Source organism: Agelaius phoeniceus, chromosome 24, assembly GCF_051311805.1.
Source record: "Agelaius phoeniceus isolate bAgePho1 chromosome 24, bAgePho1.hap1, whole genome shotgun sequence".
NCBI lineage: Eukaryota > Metazoa > Chordata > Aves > Passeriformes > Icteridae > Agelaius > Agelaius phoeniceus.
In genome coordinates this window covers 5,131,653-5,151,995 of record NC_135288.1, presented here as the reverse complement: position 1 = coordinate 5,151,995, position 20,343 = coordinate 5,131,653, and the positions used below count along the sequence as shown (strand labels likewise).

At 48.3% G+C, this 20,343-nt stretch overlaps 1 protein-coding gene across 1 annotated transcript; it reads right to left on the bottom strand.

Moving 5' to 3' along the window:
* Positions 1-7,922: 7,922 nt before the first annotated feature.
* On the bottom strand, positions 7,923-19,070 carry LOC143695657 (EGF-like and EMI domain-containing protein 1). The gene is made up of 4 exons (XM_077190095.1): positions 18,266-19,070; positions 16,050-16,172; positions 12,051-12,160; positions 7,923-8,020 (listed from the first exon to the last, which is right to left on the bottom strand). Exons 1-4 carry the CDS (start codon positions 18,349-18,351, stop codon positions 7,923-7,925), a joined length of 417 nt encoding a protein of 138 aa, XP_077046210.1. The 5' UTR covers positions 18,352-19,070.
* Positions 19,071-20,343: the final 1,273 nt, after the last annotated feature.

Genomic DNA, 20,343 nt, shown 5'->3' with positions numbered 1-20,343 from the left:
CCCTGTGCCTGTATCTGTCCTTCACCTGCAGGCAATGAAAATGCTCAAACCTTCACAAATGATAGGCCTGGGAAAGAGCAAAGTGCTGTCTGGAAGAAGGGGGTGGCAGGGGGTCATCTCTGTCCTGGGTGTGAAATATAAATCACCCTGGAATGAAAATAATTTGAGGTTGGAAATGGAGAGGAATGCTCTTGGTTCAGCTGAGCTTTCCTCTGCCAGGAGGCAACAGGGCAATTAATGCTTTACAGACTCAGGACAAGCTGCACAAAGAATGATTTATCCCCTCTGCTTCACATTCTTGCCTGTTCCTTGTAATTAGTTCACTCCAAAACACCAGAGTTTGGACTGCTTTCTGCCTTTAACCTCAGGTAGCAAAGCCACAATTTGTGTCCTTGTGCATCCTTGGCCATGCCTTTTTCACAGCCCATTCCCACCACTCTGCCAAAATGGTGACAGTGGGATCTGACAACAGATCAGGATCTCAGACTTTTATTTAAAATATTCTATTTAAAATATTCCCACCACTCTGCCAAAATCATGACAGTGGGATCTGACAACAGATATTCAGGATCTCAGACCTTGATTTAAAATATGACACCCAAAGCCCCAACTTCAGGTCTCTCTTGTGCAAGGCGAGTAACATCAGTGCCACTCCAGTATTTTCCTCTCCTCCGAATCAAACCAACCATTTCCCTTCTAATAAAACATTGGGGGTCTCCAAAATGTGTGTTCAATTTTCAAAGCTGCAACCAACTGTAAGTGTGGGAATTGCTAAACATTTCCAAGTGTGAAAATGCTTTTTACCTCTCAGGTTTTGCACAGGAAAACGCACACAACATTTACCCCATTGATGGAACTGGGATTGTGGGTGTGGAGTTTGAATAGAAGTGTGTCACATGGTGGAAAACTTAAGAGTTTAAGGTTTTGAATGTAGTAATATATATATAAAGCAAGAAGGAGGTTTTAGGGCAGAAGTCCTTCTTCTTCACCTTATTTTCCATGGTTTGGGTGGCATTTTGTAATAGGGTAGAAAAGTCCACATTGTGGGGCACAAGTAGTTAGTTACTAGGTTAAAAGTAAAAATAATTTAGATGTAATTTCTTAATTAGTTTATCCTTAAAAAACCTTGTAGAAAAAGAGATACAGCTCCATTTTTAGTTTGTTAGAGTGAAATGCTGTAGAACTCACAGCAATTACTCACTTAATTGGACAGTTTGTAAGACTACAATATAGATAAAATCTAATCATAATAAAAGAATAAAATAAATAATAATAATAATATAGATAAAATCTAGATAAATATAGATTTAATGTATATTTATCTATATATTTATCTATATATATCTATATATATTTATCTATATATATTTATCTATATTTAATCAATATAGATAAAATCTAATGATAATAAAGAATAAAATAAATCTAATCTAATAAAAGACTAATAAACATCTGAATCCAAACAAGAAATACCATCTCCCACGTTTTATCCCAACCCTAGCAAAAAAAAAAAAGACAAAAAACACCACATTGGGCCTTGCAGACTCAGCAGTGAGAGGGATGAGAGAGACAACCATGTGTCCCTGCAGCCCAAGGAACATTCCAGCTTTTAGGGGTTGTTTGCTATGAACTATCATATTCCCAACCCAGAACATCTGTGAGCCACCAAATACAGGAAACTCAATAACCTTCAAGAGAGAGGCTTGTGCATCTCACAGAGGTTAATTAAATAAAGCTTAGCAGCCCAAAAACGCAGCCTGGCCAAAGATACAAGGTGTCACAGACGTCTTTTATGAAAAATCCTTTCCTTAGGATTTTTCCTCCTGAGAAGCTGAGAGGCCTCAGGAACAAAATGTAACCAATGGTTATCTGCTGCTGTGGAATGCAACAGGTGCATCTGGGATTGGGCTCATGTGGTTGTTTCTAATTAATGGCCAATCACAGTCCAGCTGGCTCGGACAGAGAGCCAAGACAGAAACCTTTGTTATCATTCTTGGCTATTCTATTCTTAGCCAGCCTTCTGATGAAATCCTTTCTTCTATTCTTTTAGTATCGTTTTAATGCAATATGTATCATAATAAATCAATCCTTCTGAAACATGGAGTCAGATTCTCGTCTCTTCCCTCATCCTCAAACCCCTGTGAACAGCATCACAACCAGGTTCCTTTCCAAGGTGGCCGCACTGCCCTGGGCCAGCTCACCCCACAGCCTGTGACCCCGGGGCTCCTTTGTTTGACCCAACTTTAATCAGCTTCCTTCTCTGGTTCCAGCAAATCCCGCCACGATGGCAGCCAGGAATAAAGGCTATTGTACAGCACAGAGCTGTGTTTCACAGCAAGCCATGATAAGTATTTCCTTTCCAAACATCCAAGCTCCCCGAGCATCACAAAAGCCAAGGGGAGATTGTTGGAGTTTTGCAGATAAAACAACGGCGAGGGTAAAACGTGAATAAATCAGGACATCCCTCGTTCCAAAGCTCTTGGAATGAAAGGAGGAATTTGGCAGGGCTGCTGGCTGTGCTGGCAGTGAGGGCCCTGGAAGCCAGAGGAGCAGTGACAGAGCTGCAGGGATCCCTCTCAGCAATTCCCACCCTTGAGACAAATGCCGCAACCAGAGGTGGCTGCAAGGAGGAGGAGGAGGATGATCTCACGCTCATCATCAGAAGGGCAAACACCCCATCCCTGGTGATATGCCCAGAGCCCCAGAGAACAGTTGAATAGTCATTAAAAAACACTGTTTAACTGTTGGAACCCTGGTCACTGAGAATTTCAGACTTTCTGCACTGACCCCCAAGAGAACACTGCATTCACCTGAGGCTGTGGAGAAGCTTCCAGAATGGAATGACAGAATTGGGATTGTGGGTATGGAGTTTGGATAGAAGTGTGTGATATCACAGGGCGGAAAAATTAAGAGTTTAAGGTTTTAGAATATAGTGATATATATAGAGCAAGATGGAGGTTTTAGGGCAGTGGCTGGTCCTTCTTCTTCTTCTCTTTCTTCTTCACCTTATTTTTCACCTTCTTCTTCTTCTTCTCCTTCTTCTTCACCTTCTTTTTCTCCTTCTTCTTCACCTCCTTCTCCTCCTTCTCCATGGGTTTGGGTGGTTTTGTGTAATTGGATAAAAAAGTCCCCATTGCGGGCCACGAGTGGTTGGTTATTGGGTTAGAAGTAAAAATAATTTAGGTGTCATTTCTTAATTGGACAGTTGATCCTTAAAAGGCCTTGTAGAGGGAGAGATGGGGCTCCATTTTTGGTTTGTTAGAGTGAAGTGCTGTAGAACTCAGGGTTTGTGAGACTGTAACATAGATAAGAACTAATAAACATCTGAGTCCCAACAAGAAATACCATCACACACATTTAATCCTGACCCGTGCAAAAAGAAGTTAAGACTCGACATTTAACCATTTTGGAAAGCTGATTTTTTCTTTTAGCTGACAGCGCAGTACTCAACACACAAAGCCTCAAAATTTAGGATAGGAAGGAAATTTCCTCAGGCAATGTCCAATGGCTTTCCTTGAGAATCATGGGAAAACATCAGGTCTGTGATGAAATGATGCTTTCCCAGCCAACGAGTGGGTGAAACAGTCAGAAAACAACTCACGCAAGATCTTGAGGCAACAAACACAAGTGCTGAAATTGGAGGGGTCTTTCTAGAACAGTCCAGGGGGAGCTGCTCCCATGTCTGCACTGATCTTCCCTGGGAGCTGGTGCCCCATGGTGGCGTCACCTTTGGGCAGCCCAGAGGGTGAAATGGAACTAAACTGTAAGTAAGGCTGAGCAGCCACGTTTCTCTGTTCTCACCCAGCCGAGTGTAAAATGGACACGGAGACACAGAATGCTCAATTAGGCTTCTGAAATCCACCTTTCCAAACCGTCCCCACAAACCCACTAACAAGGTTATGGTTCCTCCAGGGGAGTGTGTGCTTCTCATAACTCATGAAATGCAGCCCATGGTTTATATTTCCCACTGGGGAATGCTGGTGTCAAAAGCAGAAACGTTGTGAGCAGGGGCACTGTCATGTGTGTGGTGCTTTGTTGAGGGGCAGGGACACAGAACAAGCATTCATCTTCCTTTCTAAATCTGTTTAAAAGATTTGCACAATGAAATTTTCTCTCTGTTCACTGATCTGGACAGAGCTGTGGTGACGGCCAGCTCCTCTCTTCATTTTTTTTCCCTCACCTCCTCTTTTCCTCCCACTTTTCATTGATGAAATTACTCCAAACTCCAAGAGCAACGGGACTGGTAGGAACACATCTCACAAAAACCTGGCAAACCTGGAGCAAAGAGCATCAACTGATGACACAGAGCATGATACACAGTGGTGGTCCCTGCTCCAGCAGCTCCCTCTCAGCCACTCCAAACCTCTGCTGAGCCCAGGACTGTGGAGAGCTCTGGGCTAAAAGAAGCCATGGGGACCAATCTATTCCAACTGACGCATCCCAGGAAGGAGCACACTGCAGCCACCAATGGTGTCACAGGGCCTTCAGGTCAGTTACCAACCAAACACACAGAGCTGTGATTAAATTACAACCCCTTGTACAATCTGGGACCACCTGGCAACAATTACAGCAGCACTGGCTGAACCCAGGGTCCCCCACGCACGTGGGCTGTGCTGGCTGCAGCTTCTCCCTCCTGCTTGCAAGTTGGGAGCCCCCCTGGCTTCTCTTCCCGTTCCAGCTAAAGCTGTGACTAATTAGTGACAGAAGAAGCAGGTCTGTGATTACACATTTCATTTCGTGTCATTATAACTGGCACCCCGCGCAGGCTTCCAAAATGGCTCCGAAATTCTTGGCACAAAACCGCCCAGGCCGGCTCCAAAACACTAATTGTGCACTCAGAGAAAAAAAGGGATCACAGATGGAAACAGTGCAAGGCAGGGCTTGCAGTTTTGGGGCAGGACAGCTTGTGCACACCAGGAGATAAAGCTGCAAAGTTATCAATTGTCAAAGGGAACTCAAAAGTGTGAGGCAGCCACACAAAATCCAAGCTGGGAACGGGCAGGGATTACCTTCCCAAAAGGAACCCAGAGCTGGTGGGTGTCAGCTTGTCACGCCTGAAAAATCAGTTCTAACCCACTGTACATGGAAATTTAATAACCACGTTACTGTGTTCCCACTATTGAATCTCCCACACATCCAATATTGGCTCTGTTTTTTCCTACAGGAACACAATCAGCTTCCTGATTTCTCCTCCGTGCTAAATCCTGCTCCTGGCTCACACAACACCTTCTGCCAAGGCTGCACTGGCTGGGGAAGTTGTGATTAGGGAGGTTTTGTGATTAGGGAGGTTTGGTGAAGGTTTAGGTGAATGTGCCATTCTCCGAATATTCACATTTGCCATCAAAACACACCGTCTCCAGACAGAGCTGCGTACCTGCTTAAAGGGCCTTTCTTCTATCAATTCTTTTACCACACAGGGACACCCTGGGTTAGGCCAAATCCCACAGACTTTGCACCTCTGATGCACTACAGCAGAAATCCACTACAGCAGAAATGCACCAGCCTCGGCATTGCCCCTCTCTTAAGGAGCTGATGATTTCTCAAACCCCCTCCCTCCAGAAGAGAAGATTATTTACAAGACAAAGGTAGCATTGAAGCCCAAACACTCTCTCCTGGAACTAATGAGCCCGTGATGAAATGCTGCTTCACAAAGCCAGTTATCTTCTCATCTAAAACTTTAGCTGCTTTCCATGGCCATGTATCCCTGGGGACTGCAGTGATCCCGGATCAATTCCGGATCAATCCCGAGCACTGGAACTTGGGAAGCTCTTTGCCAAGCATCCTGCTCATCCTCATGCTTGTGGATTGCAAATATTTCCCTGCACAGCGAGGCAGGAACAACTTCCCATCTCCAGGTGTGTGCCAAGGTGTTCCAGCCTCCAGGTTTTCCCAGCTCTGATCATGCAAGAGGAGCTGGTATTTCTTTTAGTCCTCTCCTTCAGGCACCGGAAGAGGGAATGGGTTGCCCGGCCAAATTACACAGTGGTTTGGTTTTTCCTGAATCTTTCACCTTAAACACCTAAAAAAACCACATTTTCATCAGGGTCCCAGCAGAGCCAAGCCTGGCTCCAAGGGAGCCCAACTCACCAGCAGCTCTCAGCCCTCAGAGCAGCTCAGCGAGACCCAAAGCACAACAATGGAAAATATTAGAAGCAATTTCAGCGACACAAATCAGGGGTTAGAAGACAGGGGTGTTATTCTTGGCAGTGCCCCAGATTTCCTGAATGAGCCGGACAATTCCCTGCTCTGTGCTGCAGGCTGGCACATACCGAGTGGAAATCATGATAACCTACTTCCCAGCCCGGGTCTCTCCCTCTGTGCCCTCCAGGCCTCCTGCAAACGAGCTCCTAATTCAGAGCGACAGAGTTTAATGTGATGAAATTTGGGGAAAGGGTAATGACACTGTTCAGAGAAAGAATAAATTATGGGAAGCATCACCGCCTTCTGCTCAGAGGCCAGGCTGTGTCCTTTGTGAGAGCTCAGCCAGGCGGGATCCCGGGGAAGTCGGAGACATGAGACTGATTTAGGAGGAAGAGCCATGAAGAAAAGCAATGTTTGGGCTCCCCGAGGTCCAGCCCCCTGCCTGGGCAGAGATGGAGCTCCCAGGGGAGCCCAGGCTGGACTTTTACCCAGCACTGAGCTCCATCTCGGGTGAGAGGTTCAGGAGTTCAGTCACAGCCTTTCAGCTGACTAAACAAAGAGCCTGCAGCAGCCAGGAGGTGATGGACAAAGCAAAGCTGCCTCTCAGGGAAATCAAACTGTCAGCCAGATGCATTTCCTGCCGAGCTTCCAACCTGCATCACAAACCTGAGCTGCCCCCCCGTGATGGTGCACATGGCTGGGCTCTGGGGCTGTGTTGGGCTCCAGGGCCATGCCAGGCTCCAGGGCCATGCCAGGCTCCAGGGTTGTGCCAGGCTCCAGGGTTGTGCCAGGCCCAGGGTTGTGCCAGGCTCCAAGGTTGTGCCAGGCTCCAGGGTTGTGCCAGGCTCCATGGCCATGCCAGGCTCCAGGGCCGTGCCAGGCTCCAGGGCCGTGCCAGGCTCCAGGATAGAGCGGGGCTTCTGGGCTGTGCCACGCTCTGGGCTTATGCTGAGCTCCAGGATTGTGTTGGGCTCCATAGCTGTGCCAGGCTCCACAGCCATGCCAGGCTCCAGGGCTGTGCCCAGCTCAAGGGACAAACCAGGCTTCATGGCCATGCCAGGCTCCAGGAACATACCAGGCTCCAGGGCCATGCCAGGCTCCAGGGTTGTGCCAGGCTCCAGGACTGTGCCAAGTTCCAGGGCCATGCCAGGCTCCAGGACTGTGCTGAGCTCTAGAATTGTGCTGGGCTCCAGGGCCATGCCAGGCTCCAGGGCCATGCCAGGCTCCAGGACAATCCAGGCTCCAGGGTTGTGTTGGGCTCCAGGACTGTGCCAGTCATTAGGGCTGTGCCAGGCTCAACAGTTGTGCTGGGCTCCAGGGTCATGCTGAGCTCCAGGATTGTGTTGGGCTCTAGAACTGTGCCAGGCTCCAGGGTTGTGCCAGGCTCTAGGACAGAGCAGGGCTTCTGGGCTGTGCCAGGCTCTGGGGTTGTGCTGGGCTCCAGGATTGTGATTGTGCCAGTCAACAGGGCTGTGCCAGGCTCCAGGGTTGTGCTGGGTTCCAGAGCCATGCCAGGCTCCAGGGACATACCAGGCTCCAGGGCTGTGCCAGGCTCCAGGACTGTGGCAGGTTTCAGGACTGTGCCAAGTTCCAGAGCCATACCAGGTTCCAGGGCCATGCCAGGTTCCAGGGCTGTGCCAGGTTCCAGGGCCATGCCAGGTTCCAGGGCTGTGCCAAGTTCCAGGGCCATGCCACCCTCCAGGACTGTGCTGAGCTCTAGAATTGTGCTGGGCTCCAGGGCCATGCCAGACTCCAGGGCTGTGCCAGCTCTGAGGACCCTGTCAGGCTGGCCCAAGAGCACAGACATGCTGGGGATAGCTGAGCTCCAGCTCCTCCACGCACATCAAGAGGTCCAGACTCAGCTTTTCAGCATCCCCAGCTGCAAGTGGAGATCACAGAGCTTAGCAGACATGCAGGCCCCTCACCTAATCACTGAGGGCTTTACCTGAGTTATTGAACCCAGGTGGAATTTAAGCAGCATCTCAGAGGCCACTTGAAAGCAGGCAGCTCAGTCTGAGAGTTAAACTATCAGTGATCAGGCAGGGAAAGGACCTGATGCCATCCCAAAAATGCAAAGGGTTCCTTGACTTCTGACCCTTCTCCTTCCCAAAGAGATGAACAGAGATGGAACAGGACAGAGGGCAATGCAAGGCAGCAAATCCTCACCCTCTGCTACCACCAGAAGAGAAGGGACAAAAGACAGAACCTGCCAGGGTCGGGGCTCCCTGCCTTCCCCTCTGGCAGCCCTGGGGGTGTCACCATTTCAGAGGGCACACAAGGAGAGGAACAAATCCAAATATTCAGTGAGGTCTCTGTTTCTATGTCATTTTCCATCTCTTTCCGAGCTCCTTGCTCCCAGCAGAGCCCTCAGCTGCCATACTGTCCCCACAGCTCTGCTCTGGGGACATTTCTTCACCTGTAAGAGCTCAGAGACACAAATTTCACCTGAGGAAGGGGGGACAGCCCAGTTCTGCTTCAGACAACCTGTGCTAACAGTGAACACCCCCAGTGCAGGGGCTGCAGCAAGGCAAATTCCTCTTCCAGGCACCAGGACAGCTCTGAGAGGCCAAACAGCTCCCCTGACCTGGGACAGGGTGCTGGCAACTCCCACCCCATAGCAGTGTTTAGGGTCACCATCAATGTCAGACAGTGCCACGTGCTCAAACAAGGGGTGGCACAGGGCCTGGGCTGGTTATACATCAGCCTGCAGTGCTGAAAATTCCCCCTCACATGGGCTGGGGTGTCATTGTCACCCCGAGAAATGAAGGGATGGGACTATTTTGGGGCTAAGAATGGTTTATTGCTCAGATAAACATCAGTCTCAGAGGCTATGAGATTTTAGAGGAGCAAACATTCAGCCGTAGTTCAGAGTAGTCACAAGTTCTTTGTTACAACACAATATAGAACTTTCTAAACCCAATAGACAGTTGTTACAGAATTTATTTTCCTTTTCTAACACATCACCTTTACTCATTTCTGCTGCACTGTGGATACTTTTGTCCAATGGCTTCTGTCTCATTTGCACAGAGTTTTTTATATATACATACATATATATATGTATATATATATATGTGTATATATATATATAATATATAATATCACATATAATATTATATAATATATAATATATATTATAATTATAATATATCACTTTATATTATAGTGATATATTATAATTATTATATATATTATATATTGTAATATATACACAAACAGAGAGCACAATTCCCACCTGAGCCCTAACCTGGTGAGGTGGGAATTCCCACCAGCTCACCTGGCTGCTCTGCTGCTGCTCAGAAGATGATTCACAGAGCCATGTAATTTTATTTTCTGCCCCCTGCCTGTGCTGAGGGCTGGCAGAGGTCAGCTCCCTGTTGTGCCTGTTGCACTTGAGGCACACAAATACCTATTTTTCTGTCCCAGAAATAAGGTTCCAGCATGTTCTGGGTGATGTCCAGTTGGGTTTGAAGGGCTGAATGGGGACAGAGCTCACCACCTCCAGGTCAAGATCCACCTCAAGCTCCCCAGCAGCTCATCAGCAGTTCCTGCAGGAGTTTTTGGGCTGGTGCCACTCTGCTGTTGTCCCTCTCTTCTCCCCTCCAGCCCAACCCAGCAGTGAGCAGCCCCTGAGGGCCATTCCCAGCCCTGGTGATGAGAGGGATGAGTTCAGAGCGTGCCCTGAGCAGCTCTATTTCCTTTTCTCTGCTTCCTTCCTGCATGGAATTACTCACTTCCTTGGCAGGAAAACTCATTACAGAAGGTGCTTTTCTGAGTTCAGCTGAGGTTATTATCTGCTCACTGACAGGGGCTACAAGGCACCCGTGGAGCTTCCTCCCCTCTGTGGGTTGTTCTCCTGTGCCACAGCTTGGGATAGGAGGAATAAAGCCTGGTTGTTTGACACACCTTTTTATCCTTTTTTTTTTAAACAAAAAAAAAGCTTTGCTACAAGCATCAAAGCCTGAGGAAGGCACAGACAGCCTCTGCACAGAACAAAAGGCAAGCAGCTGTGGGAGACACCTTCCTGTCTTGGAGGTCAATCCCGACCCTGAGTGCCTCCACAAGGAGCTGGCTCTGATTGCTCTGATGGCAGGGCAGGTCAGACCCCAAAATGCTCTGCTGGTCCACTAAAACCACTAAAATCCAAAGCTGCTTTTCTGTGGGGAGGTGGAGAGCAGCTCCAAGGTGTAAATCAGAGAAGAATCAGGCACTGAGGTTGTATGGAATAAGCTGAAAGTTTAAAAGTTATAACAAAAGCATCTTTGTGCAAGTGAGACAGAAAAATACCCTCAGTGCAGCAGAAGTGAGTAAAGGTGATAGGTTAGAAAAGCAAAATAATTCATCCCACAGCACAAGGACAGCGCAGGGCTCTGCACAAGGTAAAATGTGGTGCTGCACATAAGTTTGGTTCAGTTCAGGAGGTTTTTCCTTGCTCTCAACACCTCAGAAGTAGCTCCCAGTTAAATGTTTCCCCAGCTGGATGTGGCTGCAGGGTCTGGGGAGTGCCACAGCAGCTGCCTCCCGTGTCAGACAGAGAATCTGGAGGGAAATGGGCAATGTGGGGCCCACGGGGATAAAGCTGCCTCTGTCTTCCTCAACAACAGCATAAAATCATCTTACAGGCCGATATTTGCACATCCCCATCATGTGCAAACCTGAATACATCTCACAGCTTCCCCCACAGCTGGGGGGGACACACTCCTGTGCCTGTCTGGCAGGGAATTGCCCTGGAAGAGAGCAGGGATTCAAGCACAGATCCCAAAGCCGCAAATTCTGGGTCTCCACAGCAGGGCCACCCCTTCCCTGTGGCTGTGTCCCCTCTCCAGGCTGCCACTGCCCTGGGATCACCAGAATCACCACCCTGAGCCCCCTCACCCTCTGGATACGGGAGGGAGCAGGCGAAGGGAGGATGCAGAGATCCCAAACCTCTCACAGGGGCAGCCCCAACTCAGCCAGTCCTAAAATAACAAACCCAGCTCCTGACAAACCTTCCCAAAGAAGCTTCTAGAGCTTCTGCCAGCGGCACCATTGGAAACGTCAAATTGGCCTTGATTTTAAACATTTGGCAGCATTTGGCAAGTGGAAGAATGGCTGGGACACTCAGAATGTAGAGATTCTCCAGAAATGGAAAGCACTGCACAGAGCAGCAAATAATAATAATAATAATAATAATAATAATAATAATAATAATAATAATAATAATAATAATAATAATAATAATAATAATAATAATAATTATTATTATTATTATTATTATTATTATTATTATTATTATTGATAATAATAATACTATTACTTATTAATATTATTACTGTAAAATCATTAATAAACTAAACACTATTATTAATAATAATTTTTATATATTATTATTATCATATATGGTAATATATTATTTATTATATAATAATTATTATATTATTATATAATAATAATCATATAATTATATATTATATATTATTCATTATAATAATATTTATTATTGTATTATATTATTAATAATAATGATAACAACAGTAACAGTAACAATAATTATTATTACAACAATAACAACAATAATAATTTTATAATGAATTATTGATAATACTAATACTATTACTTTTTCATATTATTACTATTGTAAAATTATTAATAAAAGTAATAAATTATTATTATTATTGCTATTATTATTATTATTATTATTATTATTATTATTATTATTATTATTATTATTATTATTATTATTGCTATTGCTATTATTATTGCTATTATTATTGTAATTGTTGTTGTTGTTACACCAGGGAAAAAAACTAATAAAAAACCATGACAATTATTTTAAAGCACATTTTAAAAGACACTTTTAGAGCATTTCCTGCAGGCACAGGACTTGAAACGAGCCAAACCCAAGGAAGTTGAGCAGAGCAAGTGGCACTTACTGTGCAGGCAGCCAGCATCCCCTGCGAGCTGGGACCATCCTGGGCAGCACCTGTAGGTGGTCTGGGACCTCAGCTGGTACACCTGCCTGTAGCCTGTGTAATACACAACCCTGGAACACAAAAATCCAGCCAAAGTCAGCTCCTGCAGGGCAGGGAAAGGGGAGGAACAGAATTTGTAGCCATGGGTGCAAATAAAATGAGGTTTTGCAAAAGTGCTGCCATTGTTTCCCACAGGGCCTGGCAGCGATCACTGATGCTAAGAAAATACTCCTAATTTACTCTAATTAGGAACACAAGAGACAACACCCAGGTTTCTCAACACCCCAGATTATTTTTTTTTCTTCCTTTTCTAGACTATTTACAGCTCTGAGCTCCTCCCTTACACTGCTTGCTCACAAAGGAAATGTAAATTTTAAGAACAGGTATTTCTGCCTCAGTGAGCAGGAGCAGGTGTCTCTAAGGGGCTGGTGAGCTAAAAAATCAACATAATCCTGATGGCAACACCAAGCTACTCCAAAAGTGGTGCTGGACACAGCAAGGCAGCTTGGCAGGGAACATTGAGGGTCCCTTTAACACACCCAGGAGCTCCCTCCAGGACAGGAGCTGGGGGGGTAAAGCAGGGACTGATCTGAAGCGTAAATAAATAAAAGCGACACATTTTTTGCCCCCGGAAATTTGGTGTTGTGTGTTTGTGAGAATTGAAACACAGATAATACTTCTGAAGCTGGTTTTTAAAAGGCTCCCTTGGCAGAACATGAAACTGCTCCACCAAAGCGAAATCAGGCAAACAACAACAAATATTTGGCAGGGCAGATGTGTTGTGCATGTCCACTGAAAATATTTATCCTAACTCAGTCGACTTGTTTGATTTTGTCTGGATGTTCCTACCAATAAAAAACCTAAATAACAGTGAACCTTTAATCCCTGGGAAGGAAACCTTCAGCAACTCCTGCGTGCCAAGCAGCATGTGGAAGCACAGCTGAGAAAAATAAAAGCAGATACCAAATTTTTTTGTTGTTGTTTTGGTTTTCTATGAGCTGTTAACAAATTGTGAAGGAAATTGTTGTGCTCCAGAAGCAGCTGAGAAAGCAATTCACAGGCACCAGGCTCCAGCCCACCAGGATGCTCCTGGTACCAGGAGCCCTCTGCAGCCCAGCCCAGCAAGGAGAAGGGGAGATGGTGGATGCGGGGTGGTGTGAACATGACAAAGATGGGGAGGAAGAGCTCAGGGATGGGGAGGAAAAGCTCAAAGTAGTGATGTAGGACAGCTCAGGGCTCCCTGTGCCCCAGCAGTGCCCTAAGCAGCCTCATCCCACCCTCCTGGGTGCCTCTGTTGGACACTCCAGACCCTTCGGGACAGGCAAATATTGTGACAGCCTTGGTGTCTCTGGGTATCTGGGTGCTGCAGATGGGAAAGAGCCACACAGGAGATACTTTATCTTCAGTGTTTCTCTTTTCTTTTGTGTTTTAAGGAGTCCCTGGCACAGAAAACAGGGAATGAGCCAGAACCAATGGAACCCAGGGAATCCTGCTGTGTCCTGCTACTGGAAAATCCCCTTCCAGCCCCTCTGGGATAGCGCTGGGATTCCTTCAGGCTTGGTTATGGAGGGCTGAGCAAAGCTACCTTGCTGTCATTACTCACTGGGAGGCTGCACAAAGGGATGCACAAGGGGTGCAGGAACACAGAGCAGCACAGCTCGAGGATGCTCCAGCTAAACAGATGCTGCTTTTCCCAGTCACCTCCAGGAACTCCAAGGCCAATTTCAGGCCAGATCCTGGAGTTGTGAATGCTCTTGCTGAGCTGCCAGAGCTGGGTCCAACTGGAGCAGCTCCAGCATCCCTGCGAGCGCCGGCACCGCGCTCGGCTGCCGCGGCCGCTCAGCACAAGGGAGCTTGGCAGGACAGCCCCCAGCTCCTGGAAAAGCTTGGGAACTCCCACCCAGAAGTTTAGAGAGAGGAGATCTGGGACAAAACCTTGCCCAGAAAATGGTCTGCTGATAGTCCTTTCCCTGTCTGGATTTCACAGTTCCTGGGGTGAGGTCCCTCTGTGGTTTCCCCTCTGTGCTTCCATCAGGATTGGTTTTAGCACTGAGTTATTTTGATATTTGTAATGCAGCAGAACAGAAAGTTATTTCATTTCAGTCCCTTGATTTGTGGTGTCAAGCCCATCCTTTAAGGAGCTGAAGGGACTGCTGGGGCTGAAGAGCTCCCAACCTTTGAAGTGGAAGCAGACAGGGCACCCATCCTTTCAAAGCCTTCCCTGAAAACACAGCCAAGAGTGGGACTCTGTTTGCTCCTTTGTTACCAGGACACAGATCTCATCACCGGGGTAATTACTGACAATTACAGGTTAGGAGGAATTCCTAAAGACAGGACTTAAAAGCTGTCTTGAGTCCAAGATGTTTCTTTGAAACGACAAACTACCACTTTTATTCTGCAAAGGCTTGTAACTCCCTAATGAGGCAGGAAGAGCAGGGGGAGGCTTCCAGCCTCTTGGGCACGTTGTAGTTTGGCTGCTGCACAGGTAAGAAAAGTTCCTTTTTATTGTATTTGCAGGGAGGAATGATGAATATGATTCCATGTTCTCAGAAGGCGAATTTATTATTTTATGATACTATATTATATTAAAGAATACAGGAAAGATACTTACTCAATGCTAAAAAGATAATAATGAAAACTCATGACTCTCTTCAGAGTCCCAACACAGCTTGGTCCTGATTGACCAATGAGTGAAAACAACTCACAGCAGAATCCAATGAAACAATCACCTGTGGGTAAACAATCTCCAAAAACATTCCAAAGCAGCAAAACACAGGAGAAGCAAATGAGATAAGAATGGCTTTCCTTTTCTCTGAGGCTTCCCAGGAGAAAAATCCTGGGCAAAGGGATTGTTTCAGAGAATGTGAATGCCACACCATTTTTGTGCTCTAACACGTGCTCAGAGCCCTCCTTCCGCAGGGCCTCCTGCCCAGTCTCCCATCTCCGGCCAGCTGGGAACCCAAGGGATGCTGTGATTAGGTGGACAAGCACTCAGGGGATGGTCCAGCCCTGTGCTCACCTGTGCAAGCCCAGCTCAAGCTCTTCTGGCGTGGGCCTGAGCACGGTGCAGCTCAGGGAGTGAAAGGAACAAGGTGACCCTGCAGGAAATCCTGCTGACCCCAGCAGTCCCTGCACCGCCCCATCCCCTGCACCACGGCCACTTTCACTGTTATCTTAGCCAATAACCCTCACTGGGACCCAGCTCCTGCCATCAGCTCTGTCAGACAAGAGGCACTGAGGGGCTTTAAGGAGGAGATACCTAAAGATAACAGGAACAGTGCACATGATGAGAATAAGTCATTCCATTAACGTGGCTGGATCATAGGAAACAGATGTTAAACATTACCTGAAGATGGGAAACAGCCCACCACAAGGACAAAGCTTCTTCAGAACGAGAACAATGGATAGACCTGCTCTTTGGGAAGGGCAATGGGTTTTTCATAATAGTAGTGGTAGTACTGTCACGGACATGTTTTATGAAGCTGAGAGGCCTCAGGAACAAAATGTAAACAATGGTTATCTGCTGCTGTGGAATGCAACAGGTGCATCTGGGATTGGGCTCATGTGGTTGTTTCTAATTAATGGCCAATCACAGCCCAGCTGGCTTGGACAGAGAGTCTGAGCTGCCTTTGTTCTCATTCTTTCTTTTTCTATTCTTAGCCAGCCTTCTGATGAAATCCTTTCTTCTATTCTTTTAGTATAGTTTTAATGTAATATATATAATAAAATAATAAATCAAGCCTTCTGAAACATGGAGTCAGATCCTCGTCTCTTCCTTCGATCTAAGACCCCTGTGAACACCATCACATCAGCGTTAAGAAAAAAAATACAACTTCATCATCTCTTACTTCAGTAAGACTCTCCTAAAAAAAAACCCTTAACGTTTTGGAAGTGCCCGTGGAAGTTTCCATCCCCCCATTGCCAGCAGGAGCAGCCCGGGGCGGAGGGAGGAGCACCCACCTGCGCTCGAAGCCCGCGCACCAGCGGCGGCCGCTGCAGTCCTGCGGCCACAGCCGGGCAGCCTGCACGCACGGCTGCCGCAGCCCCACCACCCCCAGCTGCTGCTCGGCGCACACATTCGGCCTGCAAAAGAGAAATAAAGGCGTGTCAGGGATGCTGGGGAAACAGAGGGGTCCAGGGGGTCACAGGTGTAAGGGGCTGCCACAGCCCCACGACCCCCAGTTCCTGCTCTGCACGCACGTTCAGCCCGGAAAAGAGAAATGCAGGGGTGTCAGGGATGCAGGGGAGCCAGAGGGGGCCAAGGGGTCAGAGCTGTCACAGCCCCACGACCCCCAGTTCCTGCTCTGCACACATGTTCAGCCTGGAAAAGGGAAATGCAGGGGTGTCAGGGATGCAGGGAATGCAGAGGGATGCAGAAGGATGCAGGGGATGCAGAGGGATGCAGAAGGATGCAGGGGATGTCTCAGGTTTAGCTGGGAGATCTCTGCTGCCCATGGCCACTGAGTGTCCCTGCATGGCTGATCCAATCCCATCATCCCATGGGGAGATGCTCCACCCAGGGGAGGAGCCAAGCATTCCTACCTGGATCCAATCTGAGGGTTGGGACAGCACAGCAGCCTTTGCCCCCTGCATTCCCAGGGGAGCAGCTTCTGCTGCCCTGCATTGCCAGAGGGAGCCCAGGCCCATCTCCAGCAGCCCTGGAGCTGCAGAGGAAAACTCCCCCCTTGTGCAGGATCCCTGCTCCAGCAGAGCCACAGCTGGCACTGCAGGAGGGCTGAGCCCCCATGGGCTGACACACAGGGGGCAGCTCCTATTCTGACTCTGTCAGTGGGGATTTTTCTTTGTTTGTTTGTACTATTGCATTTGTATTTTAATTTTCCTAGTAAAGAACTTTTTATCCTATTCCCATATCTTTGACGGAGAGCCCCTTAATTTCAAAATTATAACAATTCAGAGGGAAGGGGTTTACATTTTCCATTTCAAGGAAGGCTCCTGCCTGCCTTAGCAGACACCTGTCTGTTCAAACCAATACAGGGGTCACAGCTGTGAGGGGTGCAGCATTCCCACTGCCTGGATTTCCTGCTGGCAGGGCAGGAAGGGCTTGGGCAACCTCCTGCATCCACCCCTCAATGAGTTAATCACTGCAGGGGAAAGAAACAGTGCCAGGCCCACCAGCCACAGGGGTGGTTTCATGCTCATTCAGAGCTAAGGCCTGTGAGGCTAATTCCAATAAATCAAAGAAATGTACTTTGTTTCTTCTCTAATCCCAACTCTTTCTCCAAGCACAAGTCAGTGGGTTTAACTAAGGATGAAGAGTGAGACATTTGTCCCTGACTCCATGAGCCACTTGGTATTTGGGGCTGCTTCTGCTGCTTCCAACAGGAGCCAGAGTTTTCTTAGAGGTACTTTCTATTAAAAAAAAAAAAAAAGTGAAAATAACTCATTTGGACGTGGTGAAGCTTAGAGGTCACAGCTGGCATCCGAATTCTCCAGGCTGCTCAATTCCAACCCCGGCGTGCTGGCACAGGGCTCTGCTCCAGTGCCCTGTCCAAGAAGTCCTGAAAGTAACTGCCAGGGCAGGAGCACAAAACCCTGACGTGGGGAGAAAAAGCTGCTCCTTCCAAAACCTTTATCTTCTAAAGGACACACTTTTTTGTAAAGAATTAAACCCCTCGGGGAGGGCGGCTTGGAGTCTGCACCCCACACCACACGGGCTCCATGGACAAAGGGAATTACAGTGATCCCCTGGCTCTCAGAGACCATCTTCTGGCAGGAGGCCAAATTTGCAAGGAAGTCTTCCAGAGCAGCCAAATGATTAACACCAAACTGTAACTGTAAAATGTAATTAAAAAGAGCAGCCTACGTGCTGCTGGAGTAACAGCAGCAGGCGGGGAGGAACGCGGGATAAGAGAGTGAAGTGAAATAAAAGCAGCAGGTCTTGGAAGAAAGGGCAAAGTATTCACACAGGAATCATCTCTTGCACTCAGAAAAGTTTCAGCTGAACCAAGGAGCTCCCTCCTACAAGGAAAGACTATCTACATTTTCAATTTTCTATTCCCCTTTCTGCACATCTAGAAGTAAATAAAGAAACCCACAACAGCTTCCTCCTCCCCACTGGCCCTTCACTCTCTGATTTGAAATCACTGCGTTTGGCTCCTGCTTCCCCATCCCCTGCCCGACAAAACCCCTCCCGGAGCTCTTTCCTTGCTACTCACATGTGGGGCTGCAGTTTGGTGCCAGCAGCCAGCGGGGACATTCGCAGCGCCACGATGAGCGACAGTGCCACGGCAGGAAACTCCATCGCAGCTGCCGCTCCCGCTCCAGGTGCTTCCAGCGGTTATCCCGGGAATCCCGCCGCCTCCTGCTCCCAACGTGCCCGTGTCTGTCTGTCCCTGCAGAGGACGAAGCTGTGGGAGCACAGGGGGAGAGCGGATTTATCCTTCCTGGATGCTTCCTCCCTCTCGGGTTCCGCTCAGCCACTTTCTTCACTCCGCTGGAAATCACAGCGCAGGTTGCAGCTGGATTTTTCCCCAAACCAAACCCGGCTTCTCATGCTGGCTTGCTGGCGGTGAAATGCGCTGAAGTGACTTTTCCTCCTGGGATTTGCTTCCTGGCAAAGCTCGAGGAGCTGGGGGCTCACAGGAGCTGGGTTGTGCCCAGCAGAGCAGCCCCATGCGGGCTGAGCTGCTCCGGAGCTGCCATCCCCTTCCCGAGGCACTTTGAAATCCAGCCCTTGGCAAGGAGAAGGAGAAAGGAGGAAGGAGGGGGTGCTCTTCTGGCAGGAGAATCTCACCTCGAAGGGGTTTTTTTCCCGAAGCAGGCAGGGTGATCCTTCAGTGCATCCACAGAGCTGCGGGCATCCTCCGGAGCCGGGAGAGAGGAGCTCGGCACAGACACTCACCGGAGCAGCTTCCCCGCGGGTCAGGGCAGTAACAAAACTTCCCCCTGCCTTTCCCAGGTCCAGCTCCTTCCCCTCACATGCCTCTTTGCTCGCTGTCAGTCAGAAATCCCTCCCACGAGCGGTGCCCAGCCCCGAGCAGAGGAGGGGGAGGATGCAGGGATGGAGCAGCGGTGCCTCGGGGCTGCTCCTCCACTGCCCAAGGCTGTGTGCGGACACACCAGCGCAAATCCCTTTCCCAGGAGCTCGAGAAACATCCCACAGAGATTCAATTTTCCCCATGCACTCCAGCAGATAACAAAATTGATTGCTTCCCAAGGAAATTCTGCTGGCAGGGACACCTCCAACTGCACACAGCAGCTGGCACAGCGGGATGGGGAGGAGGAGAGCAGGGATGCTGCACTAAACATCTCAAGCAAACCCTTCCCAAGGGCCAGGAGGGACCAGAGCAGCACCTCTGAGCTGCCCCAGGGCCCTCCAGAGCTCACTTGGCCTGGGGCAGGTGCTGATTTCCATCAGAGAAGCAGGATAAGAAGGAGGAAGGCTGGGATAGTTTCATGGACATATTTTGTGGCTGAAGGACAGCCATTAATCAAGACTAAAGTCCCCAAGGGCCATGCCCAAAAGCTGCTCAGTCTTGGGAAAAACTGAAGCAGCTGCTCCTTACACCAGAACCCTCCCAAGGTCGCAGCAGTGCCATAAATCCTAAAGTAAGAGAAAAGAGCAGGTGAGGGGGGTTAATGCTTCCACTTAGCAGTAAAATATCAGCCAAGCCTAATGGATGGGAAGAAAACATCATTCATTCTTCCTTGATAAGAAAGGCAGCTACATAAAGATGTTTTATAACAACAGGGAGAGCTCCAGGATACAATAAATCCAGGCTTCTCTTTTTCTGTCTGGGATTAGAAAGTTAGAACTTCCTTACAGTAGGAAACAGGCTGCTCCCAGTGGGCAGGGACTGGGCAGAGCCGGGAGTCGGGCTCCCTCTCCAGGACACGGCCAAGGATGGGGATTGATCGGGGCAGCCACAGCTGCCACACTGCCCCAGGTGACAATCCTGGCTGTCACAGCCCGCTGTAGGGTCCTGGCATGGCCACTCTCCCCGCCACAGCCACCCCAGCCAGGCTGCCTGCAGGGAGAAGGGGAAGGTCCAATGGGAAAAGCTGTGCTTTGAGGAGTGACCCAGCACAAACTCAGCTCTGCAGTCCTTTTAAAGGCCCTTTAAAGCCAGGAGGGACCCAGCACAAACTCAGCTCTGCAGTCCTTTTAAACCCCTTTAAAGCCAGGAGAGACCCAGCACAAACTCAGCTCTGCAGTCCTTTTAAACCCCTTTAAAGCCAGGAGGGACCCAGCACAAACTCAGCTCTGCAGTCCTTTTAAAGGCCCTTCAAAGCC